A 27685-nucleotide genomic window follows, 5' to 3' on the forward strand; every position below is an offset into this window, starting at 1 on the left:
TCAAAGGCAAAGAAATCTAGTTTCCCCAAACTGAATAAGGAGAACACCATTTTTCTAGACAGCAACTTCTGGCATCTGTGGGGCAGGCAGTAAACATTATTAATATAATAAAGCATTTTCCCGGAAGAAATATTATCTTCAATACTGGATTTTGTGGTTTGGGAATATATTTTATGGAAGTATCAGCACCAGGAGAGGAGTAGGGAGGGTTTGTAGCAAGCTGGACCTCCTCAAACTTCACAGGAGAGAAGACAACAGGCAAAGCTCATGGTGACCTGGGAGTGGTGAGTGTAAGCTGGGCGACGAGCCAGTGCCGTAGTTTTTCAATAGAGATTGTGGAAGACCCAATATGCTAAAAAGCACAGAATCCTGTATCTCCAAGGGCAGACTGTCCCCTCAATGGGAAAGAAGCTCACAGGAGGGGTCTGAGTCTCCCAGGCATGGGAGGTTTTTCTGACAGTGAAGGAACAGAATAGGAAGAATGAGGAGAAGAGGAAAAGAAGGAGCACTGAACTCTGTGGCCCTTGGGACCTGAGGGAGAGGCTTACTTTGAAACACACATCCAGGTGGTCTTCAGGCGATAGATGGAGTTGGATTGTAGAGCTGAAATGATGGCCCTCAAGGAGGAAAAGTTCTTCAGGATCCTACATTCCTGTGAAAGGAGTGGTTGGAAACACAAGAGCATTAAATGTCAGCACTACACAGACTTTAGTGCTCCTCTGAGCCCTGTCATGCCTGCTACACATTCTCACTGCTGAGCAGCAGCTGTGCAAATACTGAGCATCAAAAATATCACTCCCTGCTCCAGCCACCAAACACTTCACAGGCTTTAGATCTTGTTTTCATCACTTTCATGTATTTGCAGTGTCACAGATTCCAGTTCTCCCAGTAAAAATAAGAAGTGGAACTGAGTCCATGAAGCCATGGTGAAAGGCACAAAGGTTACACTTCTTAAAAAGCTCTTCATAGTTACCAATCCCTTTTCACCCCTTAGGGGGAAAACGAGGCTTTACCTCTTTATATGTGGTACTTCAAATGTAAACCCTCAATCATCTCAGCGTCAATTAAAAATAAAGACAGGCAAAGGAATAACCTGTTATTCAAGTATGTGCACACTGTTAAAGAGAAAAGCCTTCCCAACTTTTCCAGAGTTGGGACCAAATCTGAACAGAGAGAATGGTTCATTTCTTACACAGCTACTCTAGTAGCAAAAGCTTGAATAGAAAATGCTAATGAAAAACTCAAAAAAAGTAGCACAGATTCCTGGTAAAGCAGAGGGAAGCAAGAGAGAAAGTCTGGTCTGTGACTCCTGGAAATCTATTGTTGGCTCAAAAACAAGAGCTTGGGTACCTCGAACTTCAGCACAGGTGTCTGTACATGCAAATCCACCAGGCAAAACACCTGCCAATTTGACTGCCACACGGAGATGAGAATGTATTCAAACTCCAGTTTTGCTTATCAACATTTTCATGGGTCTGAATCTTGCCCTAATAATGCTGATTATGTGAAGGAGCCTTACAGTGAAAATAGACATGATTTATTTCCTTTGTAGGACAGAACAAATGTAAAGCAACCTCGGCATAAACTAAAGTCAGGCTTTAATGTATCAGCAGCTCTGTTCAAGAGTTGCATTAAAAGTGATTGAACAGCTAAGGTGAGTTCATGCTCTCCCAGTTATTTACCTACAAAAAATTCTCTGTACTAATTAGGAGGCTACATTTAACAAAGAGCCTGGGCCAACAGCACCCGAAGCATGTGGACACTTAGGTCAGATAAAGACCAAGTTCAAGATTCTGTGGCAGGACTCACCAGACCTGAAAACTATTTTTGCATGGTTTGGGGCCAAAAAAAGCCACAGAACAGCTCTTCTCCAAAGACTGACATGTTGAAGAATGAGACCTTTCTTTATGTTTAACCTGAAATTCAGGTTGGGGAGAACACAAATTTAGAGTCACAAATTATCAGCTTTTCTTCTTTCTTCCCAGTACAACAGGAGTTTGGACTGGAAGATCCAATTTGGAACCATCTCGACTTAATGGCATGTTGTGTAACTTAGAGCACAGTAGGAATTTAATATTAGATTTAGCGCTCTCAGTGATTCAACTAACTGCAGGCTAAACTTGACCAAGTCTTCATTTACATGTAAGAATAATTTTTAAGACTGCCTCAAATAACTCTGTTTTTTTCATGCTGTGCCCTTCACAGGGGGAAAACCAGAAAGAATCCTGTGCAGAAACAGCTTTGATTTAAAAAGATTCAAGCATAACAGGACATAAATGATCTCATTTTTACTTTTTATTTTTAAAGAAAATATTGTTTGAGTGAAATAGGCTTCTCCTGCTCAGGAACCTTAGATCTGCATGGAGCGGAGAGGCTGGCAGTGAGAGAAAGTATTCAGTTTATCTTTTAAACCAAGAAAAGGGATCCAAAAGTCACAAAGAGATCACAAATGTGGAACTCTGTGATGCCAAGTTTAGTTATCAGTGAATAACTGTACTTTAATGAGTGGATTATTTTCTAATTCAGGCACCTAACTATTGAAAACACTCATTTGCATGCACAAAGCAAGCAGCTTTCTTCAGAAGTGGGCAGCTCAGTGTATGCGTACCCAGCTGTTGTGCATGTGCCATTCTCCTGCACAGCATGCACATGCATTTTTCATGTGTTTAGCTATGACTGCAGCATTTAATTACCGTGTATGAGTTAAGTAAAGGGAGAAGCACTGAATCAACAGGGGTGTAGAACAAAGTTCTCCACTCACAGAGGGAGTGAGAGCAGTGGCTGTCTAGGCTTCCCCAGGCCCCTTCTGCCCTGGGATGAGGAGGAAGCTATTCATCCTCACCTGTCCAGGCTGCCCCAGGAAGGCCCTTTTAGCTGGTGCCTCTAGAACTTGAAGATCTGCACGTAGAAATTGGAAATCAAACTTCCTGATCCCCTCACACAGGCAATGAAGCATCCATCAGATGATGATAAAAACAAGCAGACGTAAGTGCTACAGGAGAGGTCAAAGACTTTCCCCATACCAGTTTCCTGAACCATGCAGTCGCCAGAGCTCAGGTGCCAGAACTGAATGCTTCCTCAGGAAGCACGAAAGTGCACTGCCAAGGGTTGGAAAGCCTATGGCTTCAGCCTTTTCTGACTGTTCTGTGTAGCTCAGAAAGAATTCATGTGATTCTTGGAAGTCAACACACATCCACAAAAGGATTGTCTTCCAAAGAAGTCTTGTTCACAGCCAGATGCCCAGTGCCCCGAGGGGAGTTAGGAAGGTTACAGTAAAATATTAATGATAAAGCTTAAGACATTAGCAAACTAGAGTACTGTAGATCAGGCATGGAAAAACTCCTTTCATGCAAAGATTAAGAAACATGGAATCAGGTAAAAGATCCTCCTGGAAGCTCTGCTGAGGCACATGGAGGACAAGGAGGCAATTCCATATGCTGGTGAAGTCCTGCCTGCCCAACCCAGTGGCCTTCCATAATGGAGCAAGGCCATCAGTGGACAAGGGAAGAGCTAAAACTATCACCCACCTGGACTTCTCTAAAGCTCTGGCACAGCCAAGTATCAACCTCATTCCATTGTGGGGAAGAAATAAGGAGAGGAAGGGCAATATCCATTTGATATTACAAAGAAAATAATTTAAAAATCAGTTAAAAATAGAAAGAATTAGAGCTAAGACGGCCTATATGTAAGATGGGACCAATATGTACAACCCCTTTCTCCTCTCCCAACTCCCTCATTCCAAGGCTCCCACCCAAAAAACATTAAACAGAATAAATGCTTTACATGTGCAACATGAATCCATTTCTCAATGATCTTGGCTCTCTGCTGGGTTTTAAGCTCCCTGGTCCCCAGGATAGTGCTGATGACACATCTGGTGACTGCATTGAACTGAGTGATGGTGGCTCTGACAGTCGGAGCCAGGTTCTTGTTTTCCTTCTTATCCCTTTGAGACCAGATGGATCCCAAACAGTGGTAGGGCACAACTCTCTTGAAGAGCATCTAGAGTGGACACAGAGGTGTGGTAAGCCAGCAGGTTTCTCCTAAATCTCTTTTATCCACAAGAAGAAATACAGGTTTAAGGCACAAACCAGATCTAAATCAAATATGGTATTAAAAGGTAAGTATTTGTTTTCTCTTAGTTTAAAATACACTTTGGCATACTCTTTATAGCTTGATGCCCTAAAAGAACTGTCAGCTAAACAATACCAGGAAAATAAGGGACACCTTTCTATCAGCTGCATAACCAAGGTGAAATTTTTTTATATAATGACATTTTGAAGGAGATTGATACAGACAAAGCAAATCAGAGCATTACTGTCAAGAGTACCTAGACGGCTTTAAGCCAGGTAGCAATACAGTCAAAATGTGTGATTTCTCAGGTGCCAAATAACAACTTTTGCAAATGAGGCAACATAGAATACATTTGAAAAAACCCAAAACCAACAGAATCCCTTCAGAATGACAGAAGGAAAAAGCCCAGTGACTAAAGTAGCTGGGATACCACGGAGCTGTGTTCCGTGTCCCAACACCAGACCTGTTCTGCAACCCTATACTTACAGCAATATAACTTTAAATATATATATACCATATATTATTTTATTTAAAGTTATATTTTATGCAATACTCTACATACCACATCCATGTATGTCAACTGTTCTGCCACAATGTGGTCTTGAAAAGAGGAGAATTCTTCTGGATTGCTGATCTCCAGTTCCTCTCCATCAACTAGGTCACTGGAGGAATTGCTGTAGAACCCATCTGGCCAGCATGGAAAGCAACACTCAGTAAATTCATACAGCAAACAATGAATCAAAGCAGGTGTTTGTTTTGCAACATCCCTGTATTATAGCAGAATGCCCCAAGGGCCCTGCTTGACGGAATGGCCCCACTGTGACGCATATTCCAGTGACAAAAATGAACAGAAGATTATATTGGGAAAGAAAAAGTGGAATAAAAAGAAATAGAGAGAACCAATCTGAGCAGAGAAGTGGCTTGACCCATTTACTAACTATTCTGAAAGAAAAGAGATCACCACCACCTTGCTAACACTGCACAATTTCGTTTATCTGCTTTTCAGTAGTTATAATCTGAGAGAAAATTATCAAACTACAAAGGCATGAGGCTGCAGTTATAACCCCAAAATACAAAATACTGCATTAGGAATGCTCTTCAATCCAGAAATAAAAGGAGATACCAGATTTCTTGGCAACTTTTGTGGCTACATGCACTATATTGAAGAGTTTATTCCACATCCTTCACTCTCCTCTCAGGGAATTTTCCCCAAGAAATGGAATACAGTGAGCAACAACAGCATTCTGCTGAATGGCTCTTCCAAATCTGCACTGGGTAGCAGAGAGGAGGTGAGAGAGCAGAACTGCCCTCACTGAGGGACCTGATCCAGCACAGAAGGGAAAGAGTTCCACAGCTGCTGCTGTGTCACCTTTTGGCTCCCAGAAGTTGGGAATAAAAAATTCAAACAAAAAAATTCAAAATATTCAAGAAATATGCCCTTGTTTCCCATGGTAGAGGAGGAAGTCAAACAAAAAATCCCTGAAAATAAATCCTAATCCCTTTTATTGTAAGGCAACAGTAACTCCATAAGGAGGGAGAAAAAAATAAGGTCCTGTTGAAGACAAACAGCCAAGGTACTGAGTTTACTACTGGTGAGATTTCGTTTACAAAAAGTATGTTATGCAAGATTTCATACTCAGTTAAAGCAGATCGTTAAAGCAACAACAGCAGATGAAGTGATAAGAGAATCAATGTTATTCAAAATACTTCATTGTTTCTACCTAAACAATCACCAATGGTAATTGCTACAGTTTTAATGTAACAATTTACATCTACAGGCTGACTTCTGTCTGTACTTTCAAATTGCAAAATTTATTGACACAGTTCCATGTGGTAAAGTGAGACTCCTGTTTCAGCACTACTTTTCTGCAGCTGTTTTGTGCCAATTTGCATGATTGAATGGACTTGGACTGGACGGCTACAAGAATCTCACTCCCTTTGGTTTTGTAAAACCTCCTTTTCCTTTCGGCTCTTGAAATTCAACTGCAAATCTTCACCACAGAGCTGCAGCTCTACTCAAAACCTCACAGCATGCTTAAAACGAGACCCTGGAACGCAACATAAATTTTCCATTTATTTTTTCATGCCTCTTTTTCTCCTTCGTAAACATGTTAGCAGTCTTGTCCCTACTCACTTAAAGCAAGCTGGAATCCTCTTGTACTCAAGCACCTCATCATCTTCAGAGCCCTCTGATCCGTTCACCCCTCTCAAAGCCTCTTGACTGCACTGAGAGCAAGCACATGCCCCTCCTGAGCCTGCAACTCCTCTCCTTGCTTTGACTTGCTCAACCTTCAAGAATTGAGGCCAGGAGCAGGTTTTATCTTCCTATCTAGTACTGCAATCTAATCTACTGGCATGGCTGCTGGTAGCACGGAACAGAGGTTTGATTACCCAAACCAAGCTGTAGGTTTAGAGCCCGTATTTTGAAATTCAGAACGCAGTAGGAATGCTTTGGGACAGTAATTATCAACAACGACTGCAGACAATGTATCAGGAATTTTGAAAGGAAATGTACAGAGAGAGCTCTGATAAAGTAAGGCAATCCTAGAACTCTTCTCTGCAGACTCCACAGCTTAATTTCATTGTCATCCTCTTATTTTACTCTAACATCCAGCCTCTGTTCTGCCACAATTTGGAAGATGTTATAATTCCAACTGGCCCATCTACAAATAAAAAAGAAAGAACCTTTTCAGCTGTCACTTGAGGAAACAAATACAAAAGCAGGGCTGCTGGGAACTTCTGTTCATTCTGAAGAACAGACGAACCCAAAGAGAGCTCTTGGGAGCTTTCCTTGTTTGACCTGGGGGAACCCAACCCAAGAAAGGTCAGCATTAGGCACGTCTTAGCCATTCTGTTCCTTCACCTGTGCTCACTACAGGCCTGGGCTCTGGGCATTACTCCTTTTTCTATTCATGACTGAGTTAATTTGGCATTTCACAGTATTATGCATTGACATGGTATTTCTGGAGCATCTGGCAGATATGACTTATGTCATGAATGGGTTTTTTTCTGGCATTTCCTTTATGCTTTATGGCATGAATTATTCCCTCTCACCCAGAGACTTCTGGGTGAGACTTCAACTACCAAAGCTGGAAGTTGATTCCAGCTCTCATTCCAATCCTATGTGAGCTCCCCCCACTTCCCAGCTGTGCCACAGGAAGCTTTCTGAGCAGGATATGGGGATGTGTCAGGTTTGTCTGACTACAGTTCACTATTGTTCCAGCGGACTGTGACCCCCATAACGTAAGATTTTCCTCTATCCTTGGATACCAGCAACTGGCCACTCCAATAGGAAAAAACACCCAGAGACACTTCCTTTGACAAGAAAGAAAAGCTGCAGGACAAAGCTTGTGACTCAAGCTGTATTTTGTGTTCTGTTTCTTGTTTGTTGGGGTTTTCTTGGCGGGGGGGGGGCGGGGTGGTTAAGTGAGAAGCCCAGCTAGAGAGCAGCTGTGTGTTTTAACTCAGTGACATGGGAAGTGTGCTGGTTGACAATTAATAACTTGGTGCTGCAGCAATCTCAAAGTTTGGCTAAATATTAGAGAAGTGTAAGATTTCCCAAGCCACCCCAGGATGAACAGACAAAGGCACCTCACCACTGTAACAGTATTTCATCCCTCACAGAGGTTGGACTTCCTTTTAAAATACAAAAAACCATGAAAAAGTCACTGGTGAGCCTCACAATATTATTGATAAGCATGAGAGGTGGAGGAACCTACTGCCCCTAAATCCCTGGGGCACCTTACAGTCCGGGAGAACAGAAAGGGAGAAGGGAACGGTAACTCACCCACAGCTTCCACTTCTTGCTTTTGGAACTGCTTCAAGAGGTTCTGCACCCTACTCTCCATGTCAGAATTGGGCATGCTGTTCTTCACATAATCCAGCAACTTCAGCAAACACATGTAGTCAGGGGGCTCCCTGAAATCCTCAGAGCACTGATCGAGCCAGGCCCGTAACACTGATGCTACTTCACTGAAAGCAAACACAGAGAACATGGTGTGTGCATCCAGCTGGAACTAAGTGTGCCTGTATCCAACAGAACCACAAACATGGGAGACATTCATAGCCCACCTGAGGTACCTGTGCTGAGCTGTACCACAGCCATGTTTAACAACCACCAGACATCACACACCATCAATAGCACAATATATTTTCTTCATTTCCCCTTGAGCCACTGGGAAAAGCTCAGTGTTTGCTCCATAACCACTCCCTGGGATGTTGTGGGAAAATAGCAGGGAGGAAACAAGGTATTCATGGCTCCTTCCCAGTGGAAATGCTAAATCAAATGCTTCCTCTAAGGACTTTCATCAACTGCGGAGTCTGGGGACCAAACTGGAGTTGCATATCCCTCCATGCCACACTCCCCCTTATCTGCAGTCTTGGTACAAAGCCTGCCTCTCAAGAAACCATGGCTTTCACAGAGGAAAAAGGAGTCAGTCCTGAAGCTAACCCATGTGGGCACACACAGTGAGTGGGACTGCCTCGTCTGGGAGGATAAAACCCTTGCTGCAGCACGAGGCTGCCTGTGCCAGGGTCAGCCTGGGAGTGCCAGGAGAGCTGAACCCAGGAGATACAGTGATCCTGCTGATCTTAGTGATTCAAAATGTATCAGCAGAGTCTTGATTTCATCTTTAGCCCAAACACGAGGAGGGGCTGTCAAATTACACCAAGCAAAAAAGGTGTTCCCGCTCATGCTGGTGGAGCAGGAAAAGGATGCTCAAGGAGTTGTAGGACCCCTGGATCTTGCTCAGGGAGGTTATCCCAGACTTTCTTAGATACATGCAGCTAAAAGGACACCAACCCAGGGACAATCCTTCTGCAGACTGGGGGGGATGAGGGGAAAGCAGAGCTGATGACTCAGCGTGGTTTCCACCCTGCTTGAAGTGGAGGGAAGTGATCTGTTTGTCTGCTTTTCCTGGTTTATGTAGGTTTTCATCCACACCCATCTACTAGATTGGTACTTAGATACTGCACAATGTAGGCTTGTGGGAATACCCTTAGATCCTACATTTGCAGGGATTTTTAATCATTTCAACTGATTTTGTAAGAAAATAAGACAATTTAAGATACGGTTTTCCAGAAATAATTTGTCATGTTGTTGGCAATTTTCAACTCACTGTAGAAAAACTAGAAAATTACTGAAAAAATAACCACTTTTCTTAAAGCTTTAAGCTCCTTATTTCAAATAAAAGGCACAATAAATACCTAAACTTCCTGAGAAAAAACCCTGAACTTCCCACATCTCCAAAACCACCCCTGTATCTCAAATCTCTTCCAGCCCAGGAAGCTCTCTATTGGAGTTGTGTACAAATACTGGCAACATTCCTGCTGCGAGCCGGGAAACCACAGCAGTCTCTGGTCAACTCAGCTGCTTACCAGCATTCAAAATAAACCAACAGTTAAGAAATAGTAAAGACAGTTTCTCCCACTCTCTGTGTCTCATCTGAACTGTGTTGGTTTTTCCTCAAAACTCAATTAACTTTTAATACCAGACAGATTTCATTTTACAAGTCTCATCCATTAAAGTCTGTTGGTTTTTGTCCTTGTTCTGATAATGTGGCAACTTTGAATTATCAATTAAAGTATTTGGAAATCTGTTGTTGATATTGTTTGGTTAGGCTTGCGGACAGGAGAAACCCTGGAATTACAATTTCAGAGCTATAAAAAGTATTTACAATCAAAAATTAACATGCAAACACATTCTGGGTTTTTGGTTTCATTGCAAGCTGTGGCACAGCCAACAGTGCCAGACCCGCTCCACATCCTGAGGCCAGGAAAGGCGACAACAGGGAGATGCTCCCAGGGTCTCCCACCACCCTCCCAGTTTCAATTGTCCTTTTTAGCCCCACACACCCCCCGAATGCTGTCACAGCAGTGCCAACAGTCCCAAACACCACTGTCCCATGCCCACAGCGTTTTCCTCTCATTTCCACCACAGGCAGGGAACACTGTGCCTCGCTCCATGCCCAAGTTGTGCATTTCCTCCTGCTCTGTGCTCCTTTTCCCCACCCACTGTGGCATTAAACACACAATCTCCACGATGGTATGGCGAAGACTGTTATTGCAAAAATCCAGGGTTCTTAAACTGCTAGTTTGTTATGAGTTTATACTTGTGAGGCACAACAAATGTGATTAACCAACCACCACAGACCACAACACGAACAGGCATTAGATGTAACCAACCACGAACCCGAAGGTGTGAGCACTTATTGGTTCTAATAATTGTTTTACAATTACGTAACTTGGCTTTCACCTCTAGTTTAACTGAGTCATTCCCAGAATGCTTTTCTAGTTAGCCAAAATAATAGAAGTGAGCAAGGATTTTACAAGGGCCACTTTGTAAGGCCTTTCTGCTCCGCAACATCCCACATCACAAACTGTTGTCCCCCCTGGCTCACCACCAAAAGCTAGGCTTCTTATGACCATTTACCAGGTCAGACATGATGCGGAAGGAGGAGGCTTTTCACAAGGCAAGTTCTTGAACTAATATTTTTCACACACTCTACACTAAGCACAGTTTCCAGAGGCTTGGTTGGTGGCCACTTTCTTAAGCTGAAGAATAAACAGAGTTTAAGACAGACACAGTCTCCCAGGGCAGGGTGAAGAGTTCACAGCTGTTACAGACACTGATTTTTGCCAGCAAAATAATTTCAGTCAAGAGGGGAAATAGGAAAGAGAGAAGAGGTACACTGTGCCCTAGTGACCTCCTGCTGCCCAGCTGTTAACTGGAGCGTCAGGGAATGCAGCTTTCCAGAACAGGCTGGACACTAGCCCATCTCTTGCAGTAGCTTTACATTTGCTGCCCTTGCGAAGAAACTCTCTGAACTCAACACCCAGATAGAACTAGGGGCTTTCCAAGAGCTCAGACAGGAAAGAAACACCACAGACAACATTTTTCATGGGTTGATTATGAGCTATACATTTTTCCTTTCCTGCCTATAATAAAAATCCCTCAATGCTTAACTCCTATCCTGCTGGCCACAGATGCCAGGCTCTGCTCAGCAATGCTTTCAAGTTTCACACCTATCAGAAAGCCTTCTGATTTCCACTCCAGCTTTGATCGGAGCCCATCTCCACAGGTTCCAGTCTCCAAAACCTATCCATGTAGGTGGAAGAAGTGTACCCGAGATTTTGCATGGCCTTGTCTCCACTGGGAAGACAACTCTAACAATCCCGACGGGACCTGATAGGAATTAAAGACAGCATTTCTGACCAAAAAGGCAAAAGCAACATTTTCTTCCCACCACAATTATTTCTAAAGAATGAGAAGGGAATCTCAACACTTAAGGAGAGTAAGCATAACCTCAGTTGCAAAAAAGAGGTTAAATTATTGATTTCTTACGGAATTCTATAAGAAAGTGCACAAAACTATCTATAATTTGCCAAATGCATAGTTAAGTCCATTGAGAGAATATTCTTTACAGATGGCTATTCCCTTTCCTCGACTGTCCAGGCAGGAACTCTCAGGCTTGCTCACACAGACTAAATTAAGCCACCTGCATTTTCTCAGTTTTGCTTGTTAAATCAGGGGTAAAATGTAGGCAAATCACAAGAATAGGTTGCTGCAAGGGTGGCTTCTCACATCCTGTCTGTTTATAAATACCGTCCTGATGACTTCCAGCAAATGATCTGCCCCTTGTGATTTGGGAAAAACTTGTTGAATAACGTATGGGAGGCTTTTGCCAGGACACACGAAAAGCCACTAAGAGACAGCTCTGCTAGCTGGTCTTTGTTTTGAGATGGCAATCATTATTTTTCTTTCTAATTATTCTTTTCTGCTTGGTTCTGGTTGTTTTCATAACTCTCCCACTCTTCCACTGCTTACACTGCCCTGTGTTTGACTCTGCTTCTCATGTAACCACACTGGTTTCTAGCGTTGTTTTAGCTTAATTGGCTTTACTGGAATGAACGATGATTGTTGCTTTCCCAAATGCATCTTAACTGCTCCTCACCATGGATTTCCCAGGCATCAGAAGCTTCCAGCCAATTTTCTTCCATTTGTCTCACATTCCTTTGGTATCTGTTGTCCTGGAGTACAACGTTTCAGGCCCAGTTTTATTTCTGCAGTGCTGTAACTGTGCACATTGTTTTCCGGTGGGACTGTTTGGTTCAGAAGGAACCAAAAGACAAGTTTTTGGTCAGGAAGGTCTGAATGCACAAAACGCCACAGGAGAATGCTTGTTCGTCACTATTAAAAACTCCAAATGCAGTGGTACTACGCTGAAGGTTTTGATATTTGCTATTTTAATGCAGAAGAGGAGAAATGAACATGCAAGACATGCCATGTGGTCACTGAATAATTCCCTAAGTTTCTCTTTTTGAACAATTCCCCCAAATGTTGTGGAATGAAATAAGGTTTCAGTTTAGCTTCAAGTTGCTTTGTCTGCGGTTTTCAATTGTACCACTTTACAAGTTTTAATAACAAATAAATTCCACACTTTGATAATAAAGCAGATGCAACTACTAGCTGACATTCAAGGACAAGCAAAAAAGCCCCAAGTATTTTGATTCCTTTCTGTGACCTGTCATTCATCTGAGGGAAAGCACCACCAACAGACTCCAAACCAGCAAACCAAGCCAGTAGCAGGAAACCACAGCCTTCTAGTCCAAAAGGAGGCTTGAAAGGACTTTTTGCTGTTACTCAAAGGATTCAAAAGCCACAACAGTACTAATGTTAGACTCCGGAAAGCAAACAAACAAAAAATCACAGTCCAAGTCCACAGACCAACGTGGCAACATTGTCTGCCTCTTGAAAAACCTTTCCTACAGGTAATCCCAGGTTTGTACTCCTGTACTTTGGAGCGAGGTCTCCAACGAACCAGCTTCAGTTAACATTAAACTGGGCTTCCCCAAAGGAGGTGACTATCCCATTCAGGTTTTCCATGACTCTTCCTGATAAGGTACAGAGAGTCTTCATATCAGCCATAAGCAAGAGAAATAACTACTTTTTGCTCTACTTTCTCTCTTCATTTGCTTTTTGTCAGGTGACGTACCAAAAAGCAAATTTGAACTACACAACCTCATTTTAAAAGCCAAGAACATAACTGAATTAAAACAGAAATTTTATGGACCTCTCTTTAAATCTTAATGCTATTCATCATGCTGATAATTTGTTTGTGTTTAATGCACATATAAGTGGTTTTATTCTGAAGTGTCACATACCTTGATGTGTTACACATCTTTTTGAGTGTTAACAGAAGTCCCAAGCTAAAACCCATGAAGAGAACACAGAAGACCCCAAAGACAACAACCTACAATGAGGAGGGAACTCTGTCACTTGTCAATACAAAAACATGCAAAATGAGACAGAGCACAAGGCAATCTTGTTGATATGGTTAACAGCAAGAGCAAAAAAGATACTTACAAGAGGTAGAGGGTCAAGTAAGCTACTCCTTCCAACTGCCTTATCAGACAATTAAGAGAGACATGGCGTCACATTTCTGGAAACACAGGCTGAAGTCCATCTAACTCAGACATTAAGCTGGAATATATGACCTTTTCTGGGCTTTATTCTTCTGTTATGTGCAATCATGAACTTGCTAATTGACTGAAAGTAGTGAGAAGTGTGGAAAGCAAGCTACTGAACATGAAAAGCTAAGGTGGGTCCTGATAGGGAAAGAAAAATGCAGGTTGTTTTAAGCTTACAAAACTTCCGATCATTTTGATTAGTTTACTCACAACTCTAAGATCCAAGGCATTTTGAAAAATACAGTACCTTTGTTTAGACTACATATTAAATATAATTAGGTCAGATCTCTATTGAAAAATACAATTTTTTGACAACTCCAGAGGCCCCAAATATGATAGGAATTATGTTTAAGTGAAAACAAGAAAATCCCCTTGGCAGATAGAGTCCTAGGAAGGCACATTTCTGAACACAGCTGAAGGGATCTTGGGCCAGGAACAGCCACATATCACTGCAGCAGTCCGGAATCACTGCAGCCTCTGGGAACCCAAGGGCAGCTTTAAAGCTCCCACAAGTCTCCCTATCGAGGCTGTGCCACAAATGCGCTCAAGCCCTAGTGCAGGACCGGCAGGTTCTGAACTACATGAACACTGGGTGGAATATTCACATAATAATAAATTTTAAAAAATAAATAAAACCCACAGGACAATGTTTCTTCCATACACACCCTCAGTTTTTGCAACCCCTCCTTCTTTCAGGCTCCATGAGGTATTTAAGGAGTCATAAACTCTCCTCCTGCACTTGTTTTCAACTTCTGCACCATTTTTTTGTGTCAAACCAGTGGAAATGCTTTAAATTGCATCCCCATTTCTAATGGACCAACTGGCTTTTTAAAGCCCCTGAGCTGTCACAACAGGAGTCTGATAAATGCAGAAGGTCTCTGGCCACAGACCACAGGCTTCCCCACAAGATATTTTTCCTCTGAGAAATACACAGTTAATGTCAAGAAATAACAAGGCTCTACTGCTTCTTCCTTCTATTTCTCCACGTCATATAAAACCAAGAGCACAATTATATCATGTTTCTGTTCTATGAGAAAAGAGGGCAAATGCAATTATATTGGAATTATCCCAGACAAGAAAAAACCTGAAATACTAGAAGTACATGTTTCACAACAGGACTACAAAGCCAACCATCTTCAAGATACCATTAACCATATTTAAGAGACAAGTAGCCAGAGCAACTGAGAGCAATGGAAATTTTTAAGGGAGGAAAGTGAATTCATATTTACATGGGATCTGTTAAAACACGTATACCTGACAGAAAACTTTGTTGACAACTTCATTGTTGACCTTTCTATAGACGTGGATTTGAGTAAAGATACCAAATTCAGACATAAAAGGTATCTTACGAAGGCCAAAGGATCAAAATCAGCTGTGCTGACTACATTAATGAAAAATCTGTCAGAAAACTCATCTGAATTTGAGCTACCACAGGAACACGACTACAGGCTCCATTCATCTGTCAGTCCCTGGTTGTGCAAATGGTGTTCTGTACCAAGAGGGAAGAAAGCATTGATGCAGCAGGAAGTGACTGTGACAGGGCTGGTAAACTGTGCCTATGTCAGTAGGAAAACAATTCCATTTAAAAAAAACCAAACCAAAACAAAACAAACACTCTCCTACTAAATGTTATTTGCTTGCACACTCACCTCCAGGCATAACTAAAAATTGATGCATTTTGCCCAAAGCCCAAGTGATACAAGTAACATCAAGATTACTGTCATCCCTTTTCTCTCCATCTCATCATCCAACTCCTCTGCATCCATGAAAAGGCAGCTGGGAGATTAATCCCCCCATGGTTTATACTGGTGAAATAACTCCTCCACCGTTCAGCTGTTTTGCAGGAAGGGCACAGCTCTAGCTCATGTTTTATGACTGAGATAGGGGGAGGTCAAATGGTTTGCCCAAAGTTAGAAGAGCCCCAGAGCTCAGTTTGGATGGAAGTGTGGGAACCACTGGCTGTCTATTATTGCCTCTACCCACAACCCAATGCTGCCTCCTTGGTGCCTGTGACCAAGGTTTAACTACCAGCTGTTCTTTGAGGAGTTCTCATGGCAAAATGGGAGCAAAGTATTTTACCAGCCAGGAAAGACTCAGAGCGTTGAGCTCCTCTGTCAAGTCCCATGGGGCAAGAGGAACAGAAAAACAGAAATGCTGACAAGAATCAAGCATCTTCACTCTGTCATCAAATATAACCACACATGCCACAGTGCATGCAAACCACAGATGTCGAAGTACAAATACTGATGACCTAAGGCACATTTTACACCCAGTGTCTAAAGATAAAACCCTAGGAGGATAGCCAAACCACCTTTTTCTCATTTAAACTGCGGTTCAAAGCAGCTTTGCTATTTATTTTGCAAATGAGGATGATGTCAGAATTTAAATTTCACTCTAAAAGCAGCACTGTAAATCACAGGGCACTAATGGAAAAGATACATGCACACACATGTTGCCTGGATCACCCTCAGCTTTCCTTTGCACGGCACTGCTGCAATGACAATAAAATCACTCATAAGCAACAACCACTTACTGCCATAGATAAAGCAGAGGAAACCAATACTCCTTGTTTGTTTAATGAACAAAATATTGGCCTAGATGTGTTCATCTCATGTTTAATTCCAAAACAATTTCCCTGCAAAAGACCCCTGCATTGTATTATTGGATATGTTACAAAACAATTGGTATTTGGCCTTTCCATGAGCTTGTTTAAGCATGCAAACAGTGCTGTGTATTTTCAATGGAAACAGCAGCTCTGCTGCCCACATCCTTCTTCAAGACCAAATCCTGCCTAGGGCCTGCTCCACAGTGCAAACCTGTACTTACGCCCTAAGCACCATCTCCGATTCCAAGGAATTCAGGTTTGCCACTTCTCCATGGCTTGAGGTCTCCAGGTTTCCAAACCTGAAAAAGGAGATGGGTGTTTAGAAGAAACTCTAGTGAATAAAAGCAAAATCCCAAACAGTGTAATTCATATACAATTACCACAAACAACTACAAAGGGCTTCCAGCTCAAGCTACAAGGAATCTTAACAGGGGGGCAAAATTAAGGAGCTGGAAAATTATTTCATTTAGGAGGGAAAAAATCCTGAAGAAACAGCCAATATTGTCCAACCTAATTTGTTATTTTATATGAAGCAGCCTGCATACAGGAGGAATTAACCAAAACAATGTCTTTGCTCACAGCTCTGAGACCCTTCTGCCTATTTTCACTCCGTCCTTTCCCAGGGCAATATTCCAATGTGCAACCAGACTGTAACACAACCATCTTCTCAAATACAGCTTCTGTTTCTCTAGCACCTGACACTCCTTCCAGCTCCAAGAGTGGCAGATGCTCACTTTGTGCCCAAACTCCAAACACATTTGTCAGGAATGGGAAAAGCCCATGATGCTGTGAAAACACCACTGGGAAAGAGGAATCCATGGACACAACTCCAACAGTGCCAAAGGGGAATCCCTTACCCACAAGGCACAGCCCTGTGCCTTGCAGGCAGGATCATGCACTTAATTTTCAGTGGGAGTGCCCATTGTTTCAGATACACAGCTCCAAAATTATCCATGAAGAATTCCATGGCTCCCTACAGGCAGGTTTAATGAAGGTAGACAATTACACACAGTCCAGAATAAGACATGCTGATTTTATCCCTACGGTTTATACACCTACAATTAATCTGAAGAGTTAAAACAAGTACATCCTTGAGTGCTTGTGCTACAACAATCTGGTAACATCAGACAGAGAGAACATAGTGAGCTGTCTGTTCCGAAGGTTTGTGTCAGAACTGTCACAAACTCATCCAAGAATGTTTCAATGGATGGAAGTGGTGGTAGTTTTATGCTCCTCTGAAGTATTGGTCTAAAGCTTCATATGTAAGAATACCAAAGCTGTTGTTAAAGGGAGAGGATTTCACCCTCCTCTGCCATCTACTCTGTAAGATTCCTAAAACACTAGACGAAAGGTACATTCCCTCTGCTGAGGGAAATTTTTTTAGTAAAAATTAAATTTTTATACTCAGTTTTCAAAACTTGCTATTAATTCTTTGAGCAAAACTTATTGAGACAAGTCCCAATGTCATTGTCTTGCTATTGCACAAGATATTTAATATGTCTTTGCAGAACCTGAGGCACTTGTGTTTAAATTCCAGTAGAGACACAAACTGAATTTTACAGGAGAAATCCGTAAGACAGCAATAAAGAGCAGGAAGCTCTCTGTGCAAAACTGGAGAAGGATGTAATGCTTCCTTATGTTGCCAGATGTAAACCTCTGCCTATCTCTCATCTCTCCATGAACAACAGGTCATTAAATATGGGTTAGGAGGAGTCAATGACACAACTGATGTAAAGAACAGCCTTTCTGCAGCTCTCCAGTGCTCTGCTCTTACCAGCTCCCGCACAAAGAGCCTTTCACTGCCCAGCCTTGTAGGAATGCTTTGCATACAAAAAGAGACAGGAGAACCAAAAGGATCCTGTAGCCCACAGAACATTTCAGCCTTGCTTGGCGTTTGGGAAGTTACAGACTCCACTCAAAGGGACTGACTAAGCAAGTGAGACCAGAATGCAGTGGGCAATACTGAATGTCTAAATACTGAAAAATAGAGATGCACCCCTGCATCTCTGTTAAGAAGAGAAAGGAAAATACTCTGAGTAACTCAGAAATAATAAGGAAAGGTGGCCTCTGCAACAGCCCCAAAGTAAGCCCTAAATAAGCTTGTAAGCATCAAAACAAGCAATTTGGAAGCCCAAATTCTCAGCAAAAATAAGACGGTTTGAAACCTACACACATGGAATCATGGAAATGAAATCACTTCTTTAGCTGAGTAGACAAGCCACCTGATATAAAGGAAAAAGAGAAGAAATAACAGATGCTACAGGAATAGCAGTGAGCCAAACACCACAAAAAGCTGCTGTCCCAAAATGCGTGGCTCTGCTACTGCAGTACCCATCCCTTTGACGCTGCCCCTCTGCCTCCCCTGTCCTCTCCATTTTCCCTCTAGCAAACCATTCTCCAGCAAAAGGAAGTAATGGAAAACATAAAACTAACTTGTTCTTTGCTATCATTGCCCAGTTCCAACTCCCCCACCAAACAGTATCAACTCCCTCCTCTGTAAGCTCCTCCAGACAGGGCCTGGTTGCTACCTTTATCTGTGCTGGCGCCAAGCACAGCACAGCCCTGCTGCGGAGAAACACCACTGTCAGGGCAAAACACAATGTGGAAGAGAGGAATTCAGCCTGCTTCTAGCCCCACCTGGACACCTAACCAACTATGGCTTCCATCACGCTTTGGGAAAACCCCTGGGAATACCAAAGGCACCACACTGCATCCCCACACCCAGGGGCTGGAGGAGCCTCCCTCTCTCCCTTTCTTCCCTCCAGGAACTTCCATCGAGGGCTTCCACATCAAAATACCAACAGAATCTTTTCCTTTTAACTCTCCCTGCCCACTTGTACCAAACAACTAGAAAATATCAGAACACACAGTGTTAAAAGCTTGGCAGGTTTCCAAACCTGTCTGCTGCACTTAGATGCCAAACTTCCATGAATACTAAAGGGATGTGAATGTTCAATTACTCCTAAACAGCTTTGGAAACCACAAGTCGTCCGACTCACTTCTCAACATACCAACCTTTGCTCAAGGTTTTGTCTAGTGACTTCTAATCCATCTTAAAAGACAACCTTTATAGGCTGAATCTGGCTAAAAAAATTATTAGGGCTCCTGTCTCAAATTTAATCAAAAGCAAAAGGGCAATGTGAAGTCCTGAAGGGAAGAAAATAAAAAAAGTACAGCAACCAGATTTCTAAAACTGTTTCTAAAACAAAAGTTTCTCTTAAGTACAGCATCTACTTTTTTATTTGCCTCCCTCACTCAGGGAAGAGCACCTCACCTGCTTTTGGACGGCATAAATGCTTCCTGCCCAAAATTCAGGCAGTACTGTACTGCTTGGACAAGATACTCTGCAGACAGCATCAAACAACCCACAGGCACCCTCACACACTTAGGGTACTGGATATCCACCTTTCCCAGGACATTTTCCCAAGAGTTCCAGGACTTTTTGTGTTAAGCTGTGTTTGTGTATGTCTAACACATTTATCAGGCTATTCTGCAGCACTGTATCCACAGCAAAACCAGCATATACTGAATGCACTGGGTGAGGGCGATCCAGCTTCCACACACACATTGTGGAAGAAGTTTTTCAGTGATTACATCCCTACAAAATAAAATATCCTGCAACTGGGAGATGTGGATGCTGTTCCCTCCTCCTCTCTCCTGAGGAGCTGCTCACCTGTAAAAAGCAGGGAGGGCCTTTTCTGAACTGGTCACATCACAGCTCTCCCTTGGACAACACAACAAGAAATCAGCACTGCTACTCCTAATTGTTCCCTTACTCCACAACCCTGCTCTACTCCCAAGAACAGGGGTCAGGCTCTTCACATGAAACTAAAACTGACAACAAGTGCCAAAATTGTGCTCCCTTTTTCTTTAATTATTATTAAAGAGATTGCCTTTTTCATTATTATTTCACTGGCAAGCAAAACAAAACACAAATTATGCACTGACACCCACTTTAGTCTGTGTACTCTGATAATTAACAAGTATCACTAAAAACAAAGTTGCAAAAATGCAGAGTCTTGGCTACTTATTCTGAACTAATGTAGAGATGAAAATCAAGCTGGTTACAATCAATTACAATCCATCTTTTTTCCTATTTTTTCTTTATACCATCTGCTTTTCTTCACAAGTCCATATTCCACAGCTACATGTAAATGTACTTTTATAGCTTGAATTTAATATATATTTTCTCCCATGCCATAAAATTCTAGATTACCCATGATATTCAAAAAGCCAAGAAAAACATACATGGATTCTTAACCACTACACTCCTAAGATTTGTGAGAGGGGAAGGAAGTGGTGACCTCCTAGGACTTCCTCTGCATCCTGTTGTGTATTATAAAAAGCTGGGGATGATGTTGACAAGGGCAGGCAGCTCTTTCCTCTGAAGGGGATGCTCTAACTTGCTCAGAGAGGTACACAAGGCAGCAAGATCAAAACTGGGCTCAGAAAAAAGAGCTTTGTTCTATGGAGACACTTCTGGGCTTTCCTGCCTTCTCCTGACATTTTCACCTCTTTAAATCTGTGTCAGAGGAGGAAGGCAAGGCCAACTTCCTTAGATCCTCAATGTTTTTATATTCTTGTATGTATCCACCGTCAATTTTTATCATTCCTCACATTCTGAACCATAATTGGGATGGACTGAGAGGTAAAGCTCAGAGCAGTCAATGTAACTGTACCCAGGTCTGCTCTCCACGATGGCTGCTCTTTTCTCAGCTGACTTCTCACCTGATTGTCAGGTTATTATTGTTAATATCATTACTAACTGAGCCACACAGCATTCCTACAAAGCAGCCAGTATTAGCTTTTTCAGATACAAAAGAAAAGCACAGATAATTTATCTATGCCTTGTTCCTTATCTACCTAGTGCGAGAGCCACAGTTAAACCCTAGGAGTTCTTATGCCACTTCTCTGTTCTAATTACTTCATGCCAGAGAAACTGTTTCTGTGAATCACTGATTTTGAAAGTGCAATAACTATGACACTCCCAAAATAAGACCACCCTTGACCCAGCCGTGTCTCAGCCAGAATTTCGGGTGAGAAAGAGAAACTAATGCTGTGTGTTCTAAGCATTTATGCAGACATAGCAGCCATGATTTAACAGTCTGACCATAAAAGCTATTCTTATAACATTTAGCAGTTCTTGGGCTGTCTGCAAAATTTTATGGTTGCATATTCATGTGAAGTAATAGAACAAGAGAGCAAATTCTTTCTTGTGTTTGTACAATCCCCATTTCAAACCAGCAGCCCCCAAACAGGGGAGCTAGGTGTGAAAGTATCAGTATCCACCAAAACTTTGGAGTCTATTCTACATAGGACTTCGAAACCCATGCATTCTGCTGGGTTTTTGGGGGGAGATGGGTATTAATTTTGCTGCACTGGTCCAGCTGGATTCTTTAGCAGCCAAGCATGCCACACTTGCCTTAGCTAAGCTTTGATGAGAGTTGGGATGTGAGCAGAAATGCATTTACAGACTGGATGTTTATGCCGAAATTCTGGATTTTGCAGTATTCCTGACATCAGGTTATTAAATCCATGCCCACTAAAAGCAAGGGAAGAAGTTTCTGACAACTTTTCCCAGTCATGTAAATGATGGCTCCATTTCCACCGGACAGCAGTGGCTCTTACCTGTCCAGGAGAAGTTCCAGCACTGCCCTGGGAGAAGCAAAGGCCCTGTATGTTGCAAGGAAGATGCTGATGTAAGAAAAATCCGCATCTCCAAAAGCTGTGAGAAGGTTCTCCACAAGTTTCTCCAAAGTTCCAGCTTTTATAGCTCTGATCTTGGATGTTTCATACTGTCTGACGGTGTGCTCTGGGGGCAACTGGTCTCCTTCCCCCTACAAAGGGAAACAAACAGCACAAAGATCAGGCAGGAGACAGATCCCTGACATGGATTCAAATGGATTAAATCCCATCTTTTCACAGGAATTGGTCATCATCAGTTGCTAAATCATTTTGTTGATTTCTGGTGCTCTCCAAGCACCAAATGCTATATCAAATAACGGACTTTTAAAGTAACTTTATCATTAAAATATTTCTCAGATATGCTCCAGAAAATATTTTACAGTCTGACCACTATGAAGTTAACTCATGATTCCACCATTTATTATTATCTAAAAGACAATCCATTATTCCACAAAGAGTAGTATTACTGAAGGGAACAAAAGTGACAATTCAGTGTTTAACTTCTGAATAAACATGAAAACCAACCATAACTTAAGCACTGGCACTTTTGATTCCCTTGCTGAAAATACCAGCTCTGGGGTGCCACACAGGACCCAAGGCCAGAACACATTTGGATGCAAAAACATTTCAAGATAGTTTTGCAAGAAGAGAGTCAAAACCATCTCGTAAACAAGCCATTCTAAGATTCCAATTCTCTCTTACAGTTTCCACTTGGCACAATATTTGTCCATAAATCTGGGGTTTGGGATTGTGTGTGGGTATGTTTTTTAAACAACATTTGTTTTAAATACTTACAGCCTGCTTTGACTCTGAAGAAACATTTCCTTAAATTCCACCACTATTTAGAGGACAGTTCAGGGAAGTATTTTTGTGACAGGTTTAAATCCTATTCTGTAAAGTATGTGGTATAAAAAGCTTTTAAAATGGGATTATAAATTAAAAAATTCCAATATTTACACAAACACCTTGATACTGAGGGCATGAAGACAGCATGTTAATGACAGTCACTACCAATCCTGGCTTAGGATACTAACAAAAGACAAAGAAAAAAATAATCTATTGATAAGATTATTAAGAACAGATACCCCACCCCCTTCCTAGTTACATCACTACCCTCCACTGCTTTAGAATTGTTTCTATTAGAAATCCCTTTCTGTTTTAAACAATATAGATGTCTAACATCTAAAGTTTTGTCTCTAATATTATTCCAAAGCTCTGCTATCTCATTTCCTAGCTTAACGAGGCCCAACAAATCTTTGCTGGGACACTACAATACAACCTACTGTCTGTATTAAAAAACAAGAAATCAGACTAGACAGGGAAAAATTTTGATACGTTTTGTTCCGTGGCTCTTATGGATTTTTAAAGGTGTATAACTTGTAATATATCTGACTTAAAGATGCATCCGGAAATATATATGAACTAAAAGTGTATCTGGAATTATGTATGAGACTGTCATTACAGAAACACTAACAGGGTATGTTGTCACTACAATGTAACTCTCTTATATTCAAATTTTCCTTAAGCAAAACTTGGTTGAAAAAAAAAATTCTTGCTGACTTTTTATCTTACAATTAAAATACTCTTTTGAAAATAACTAGGTACACAATACAACCACTTTCAGACAGGGAAGAAACTCTACACCACTGTATTTAACTCTTTATTTTCAATCCAGCAGATTGTCCCAGTCACAACGTAATGGTTTATGAGCATATTTACTCAATGCACGTAAAACCCTCTCATTCTCTGATGTGAGTGTATTCAAAACAAGGGCAGAATCTGCTTCCAAGGCTGATACATGCACAAAATTTTCCATTAATTACAACACTACAGCTTCCCCAAGACATCATGTTGGGACAATGTTAAAAAGAAACAAAACCCCCCAAAAAATCCCACCCCAACAAAATCAACCCGAAACTCTGAAAAATCTACAACTAAGTTTGTCGGCAAAACATCAAACTGTTAGAAATCATTGTGAGAGTTCTGGAATTTCTTGTATTTGTATTATTTTAGCAATTCTGCCTGTAAGTTTAAAAGGAAAAGCGACTTGGCAGACGAGCCCAAGAACAGGCTTTGAGAATAAGACCTTGTGGGCTGAGCTTCATGCTAACAGGAAACTACTCAGTCTGGATTTAATCAAGAGGCCATCTTTTCACTGACACAACCAGGCTACTCAAAGGCAGAGGAGTTTTCATGTTTGCTCTCGTGCTCTCTGCTCAGAGGAACACTCTACTCATGGCCATGAAAAGATGCTCCTAAAGCTCTTTGCAATTTTTGACAGGGGTGCACGGTGACCACTGTTAGTGGTACCAATAAATGACACCAGTTTTGCACTGTTTTGTGCATCAAAAGAACAAAAAAAGCTCTTCAGCTCCTGTTTGTCTCCTTCAGCACCGTGTCCAGTGGTCTAACAGAAACCTCAGTATCTCAGGACTTCGGTAACATTTTCTTGGTCCTCTAAAATAAACAGATATGGCATTCTATAGTCTGATTTATGTCTTTTAAAATCTCACTTCGATTTTTCAGGCAACAGATTATAGCCTTGATAATATGCAAGTGTAAGTGATGAGCAAGTAGCTTCCTACAAGAAAACAGTATCTTTCAAAATCAAATGTAGAAAGATTTAACGGAGGTATAAATCCTTGCAAATCCTTGTTTTCTGAGGTTGTGCGTGTACTGATGTAGTGTAATTCCAACATCTTTACTAACCCTTCGCAATGCCGTATCTTCAGAGGGGCCCACTCTCTTTTAAGGTGATCATCTCACAGCTCTAGCACAAAATGTTACCTACATACACAGCTCTTGCTGAAACAGGAGAGCTCCATGCAGTCCAAAACACACCCAGGCTGAAAAGCTTCCTCCAAACACTACCTGTTAAGCTTCAATAGGAATAGAAATTAACTACAAACTCCTCCATCTCCTAAATTAAAGCTACAACCTAGCAAGAGGGATTAGCGACTCTAGATAAAAAGGAAAGTTAAAATTCTGATCAGTACAAAACCAGGCTGTTACCCAAACAAAAGCTATACAGAACTGTAGCCATTATCTCAGAAATATCACTGGAAACAACTTCTTTTCTCCAAAACCCCCCACTGCTCTCCAGGTTTTTTCCAATGCAAATATTATATGTTGATATTCTGGAAGTGAGAATCATGGAACGAAATCAATCTAATTGTTTTTCATTAGGTAGACTGGAAAAAATTACTAAAACAACTGGGATAAACAATACAAAAGGGGATATCAAATATTCTTCAGGCTCAGTCATTTGAACCATTACCACTCCACCAAAGATTTGGTTTTTTTCAGAAATCCTGCAGTTATTTTCAGGAGCATCTAACTAACACTTAAAATTAATTTTTACCAATTTTGACAGATTTTTAAATGCTTTTCACTTTCCTGGAAACTTACAGCTTTTGCAGATGGAGAGTTTTCCACTTTGTTTTTATTAACTTACTGGACAGGCACCCTATGCTGGAATAAAAGTGCCTGAAGCGCAGTAACTTGTAACTTAACCCGAAATAAAGCACTCTAATAGCACTCTAATCAAGATTGTCACAATTTGTTTCAATATAAGTCTGCCTTAACCTTCTGAAAGTAGGAATAAGATGCTCTTTATGGTTTTAATCTTGCTTTTTTCACATTTCTTCCTTACACACAGGCACTCTAGCACGTATATTTAATACCTACACTCATCCTTGGGGGGGAAAGGAAGAAAAAAGGAAAATCATGGAATGATTGATCTTGAAGCTCCACTTCATTAACTCACATTTCTTCATTTTGAATACTGCTAAAAAAACAAAACAAAACAAAACCAACAAAAAAAACCAAACAAAAGAAAAACCCCAACCCCCCAACAACAACAAAATAAAGAAACAAAACCCAAAACCATACAAAACCAGAATTCTGCATGTTGACTGCACCAAACTGAGAATCCAAATTAACTTCATGAGCTCTTTCCTAAGCTCGGACAACCAGGGAATACGTATTCCTGGATTTCCAAAGCTCCGCCCTTTTCCTTTCCTTTCTTGCCACATAAATACCCATTCTTGGCTTCGACCCAGAGCTTCCAGGACCAATTAATTCCATGATCAAGACACAAATGACATTCTCGTTTTCTCCTCAGAGCTGGCCGCCTGGCTGCTATCTGTCTGAAGCGCTGGCGAACACTCACAAAAGCTGTGGGGCAGATTTAAAGGGAAAAAAGGGAAAGGAGAAAAGCCTCTTACACAAATGCTGCTGCTCAATTCGAACCCTTTCACTCGGGCACCTTGCAGCTACTTAAAGCCGCTCTGGGGAAAATAAGAAACAAGAGGCATTCCATGGTGCTGCGCAGTGCATTCTCACACCTTCTGAAGCAATGCAAATTTGGACTCATTTGGTTATCACTGAATTATGTGGGACAAGCTCTAAACGAATCAAAGCAAAAGCAAGGAAGCCTGATTTACACATCACCTCTCCCTGCATGCTTCTAAAGGAGTTTTATCAAGGGCATTACTAAATTGAATCGTCGAAGAGGTCTAGGTTAAAATTGTTAAATTGTGCAGCTGTCACAAATGGTGGAGCTTATCCAACCATGGGAACATAGAAATTCCTGCTCTGAATTTACCCACTCAGAAGCATCTGTGTAGCGAAGGAACGTAGCTATATTATTCAGTGAAAATCAAATAATCCAAGAGTTTCACAATGCAGTATACAAACTTTTTAAAGAAAAACAAAAATCATCTGAACAGCTCCAAATCTCCATCTCTACCCGGTAAGATTTATGCGCTTAACTTCTCATCGCTTTCTACCTAAAAAAAAGTTCCTTCTTAGCCTGCCTCTCACCTCTCTTGTTAGAAGAACTTTTAACAAAACCAGTAGAAGGCCTCTCATCCTCTTCTCTTGTCTGACTTGGTGTCGTCATTGAGTTAACTCAACCTGAAACATCAGATTGCTTCTTTTCCTTTTCATTTTTGTTTGCTGTGTTTCACAGCTCTGCAGTTCACCACAACCCTGTTCCCTCTTAGCCATGCCACGGATGCATTATTTTCATAACCTGTATTATGAAATACTCCTTGTGGTGGTTTTGACTGCACACTGAAGCTTAGCAAGTTCCTAATTTAAAACTGAAAAGTAAGAAAAAGAAAACAGTAAGTCAGGTAAGACTCTCAGTCACGTGCATCTTACAATGTTGGAAGAGAATCTGTCATCAAATGGCATTTACGAGAAACGCTGTCATAATCCAGTAAATAAATGTGTCCTGTACTAAGTATCTTTCCAAAGCCCTTCTGTATTACAGGAGAATTATTTGTAAAACTCAGTATGCTCCTCTTTTCAGTGCACAGAATCACCAAAATGTTCAGTCTCCAAACCAAGCAGCAAATACCTACTCAAGATAATAAACAGCTAAGTGAGAAGAGCACAAGGTTGAAGGCAAGAATATAGGTTTTAGTGCCCATTTTGGCAGTACAATCAGCTGAGTTTGTAAACTATTTTGACTTCTGGAGCCGAAGGAAGTATTACACAGTGCTTCCATGAGGAAAGAGCTCTACAAAGTCTCTTTGGACTTGCATAAAGCAGGCAGTGACTAATTATAAAAACTACTAACAGCTTTTCCAGGTACGGATTAAAGAGGGTCCCTAAGGAGTGAAACGCAGCTGGGGCAGCTCCCCTGTGCCCCAGAAACAGGAATTATTGCTTCTGCTCATAGCTCTTAACTCTTCTTCCTCCTTCCCCACACTCTCAGTCCAGTCTGCCCTGGAAATCTGGAGGTGCCAAAGCACCCAGGGACCACTACTGGAACCAAAACGCAGAAAAGAAGGGGTGCTGAGCAGGGAAAACAAGTATAAAAGGTGGCAGACATCTGTAACACTTCAC

At 41.5% G+C, this 27685-nt stretch overlaps 1 protein-coding gene across 3 annotated transcripts in view; it reads right to left on the reverse strand.

The window, feature by feature from the left end:
* The window catches only part of RGL1 (ral guanine nucleotide dissociation stimulator like 1), a 56329-nt gene that overhangs the window by 14836 nt on the left and 13808 nt on the right, over positions 1-27685 (reverse strand). For 2 of the 3 annotated variants that reach the window (XM_085068705.1, XM_085068704.1), the window contains exons 3-9: positions 21773-21981; positions 16366-16443; positions 7859-8043; positions 4634-4758; positions 3784-3999; positions 2843-2935; positions 549-652 (exon numbers count right to left, since the gene is read on the reverse strand). In XM_085068705.1, the coding sequence (XP_084924831.1) occupies positions 549-652; positions 2843-2935; positions 3784-3999; positions 4634-4758; positions 7859-8043; positions 16366-16443; positions 21773-21981 (1010 nt within the window). The remainder of the gene's footprint in view (positions 1-548; positions 653-2842; positions 2936-3783; positions 4000-4633; positions 4759-7858; positions 8044-16365; positions 16444-21772; positions 21982-27685) is intronic. The other variant, XM_085068706.1, reaches the window with a different exon arrangement.

The sequence above is a fragment of the Lichenostomus cassidix genome, chromosome 8 (assembly GCF_008360975.1).
Source record: "Lichenostomus cassidix isolate B80296 chromosome 8, HeHo_3.0, whole genome shotgun sequence".
Lineage (NCBI taxonomy): Eukaryota > Metazoa > Chordata > Aves > Passeriformes > Meliphagidae > Lichenostomus > Lichenostomus cassidix.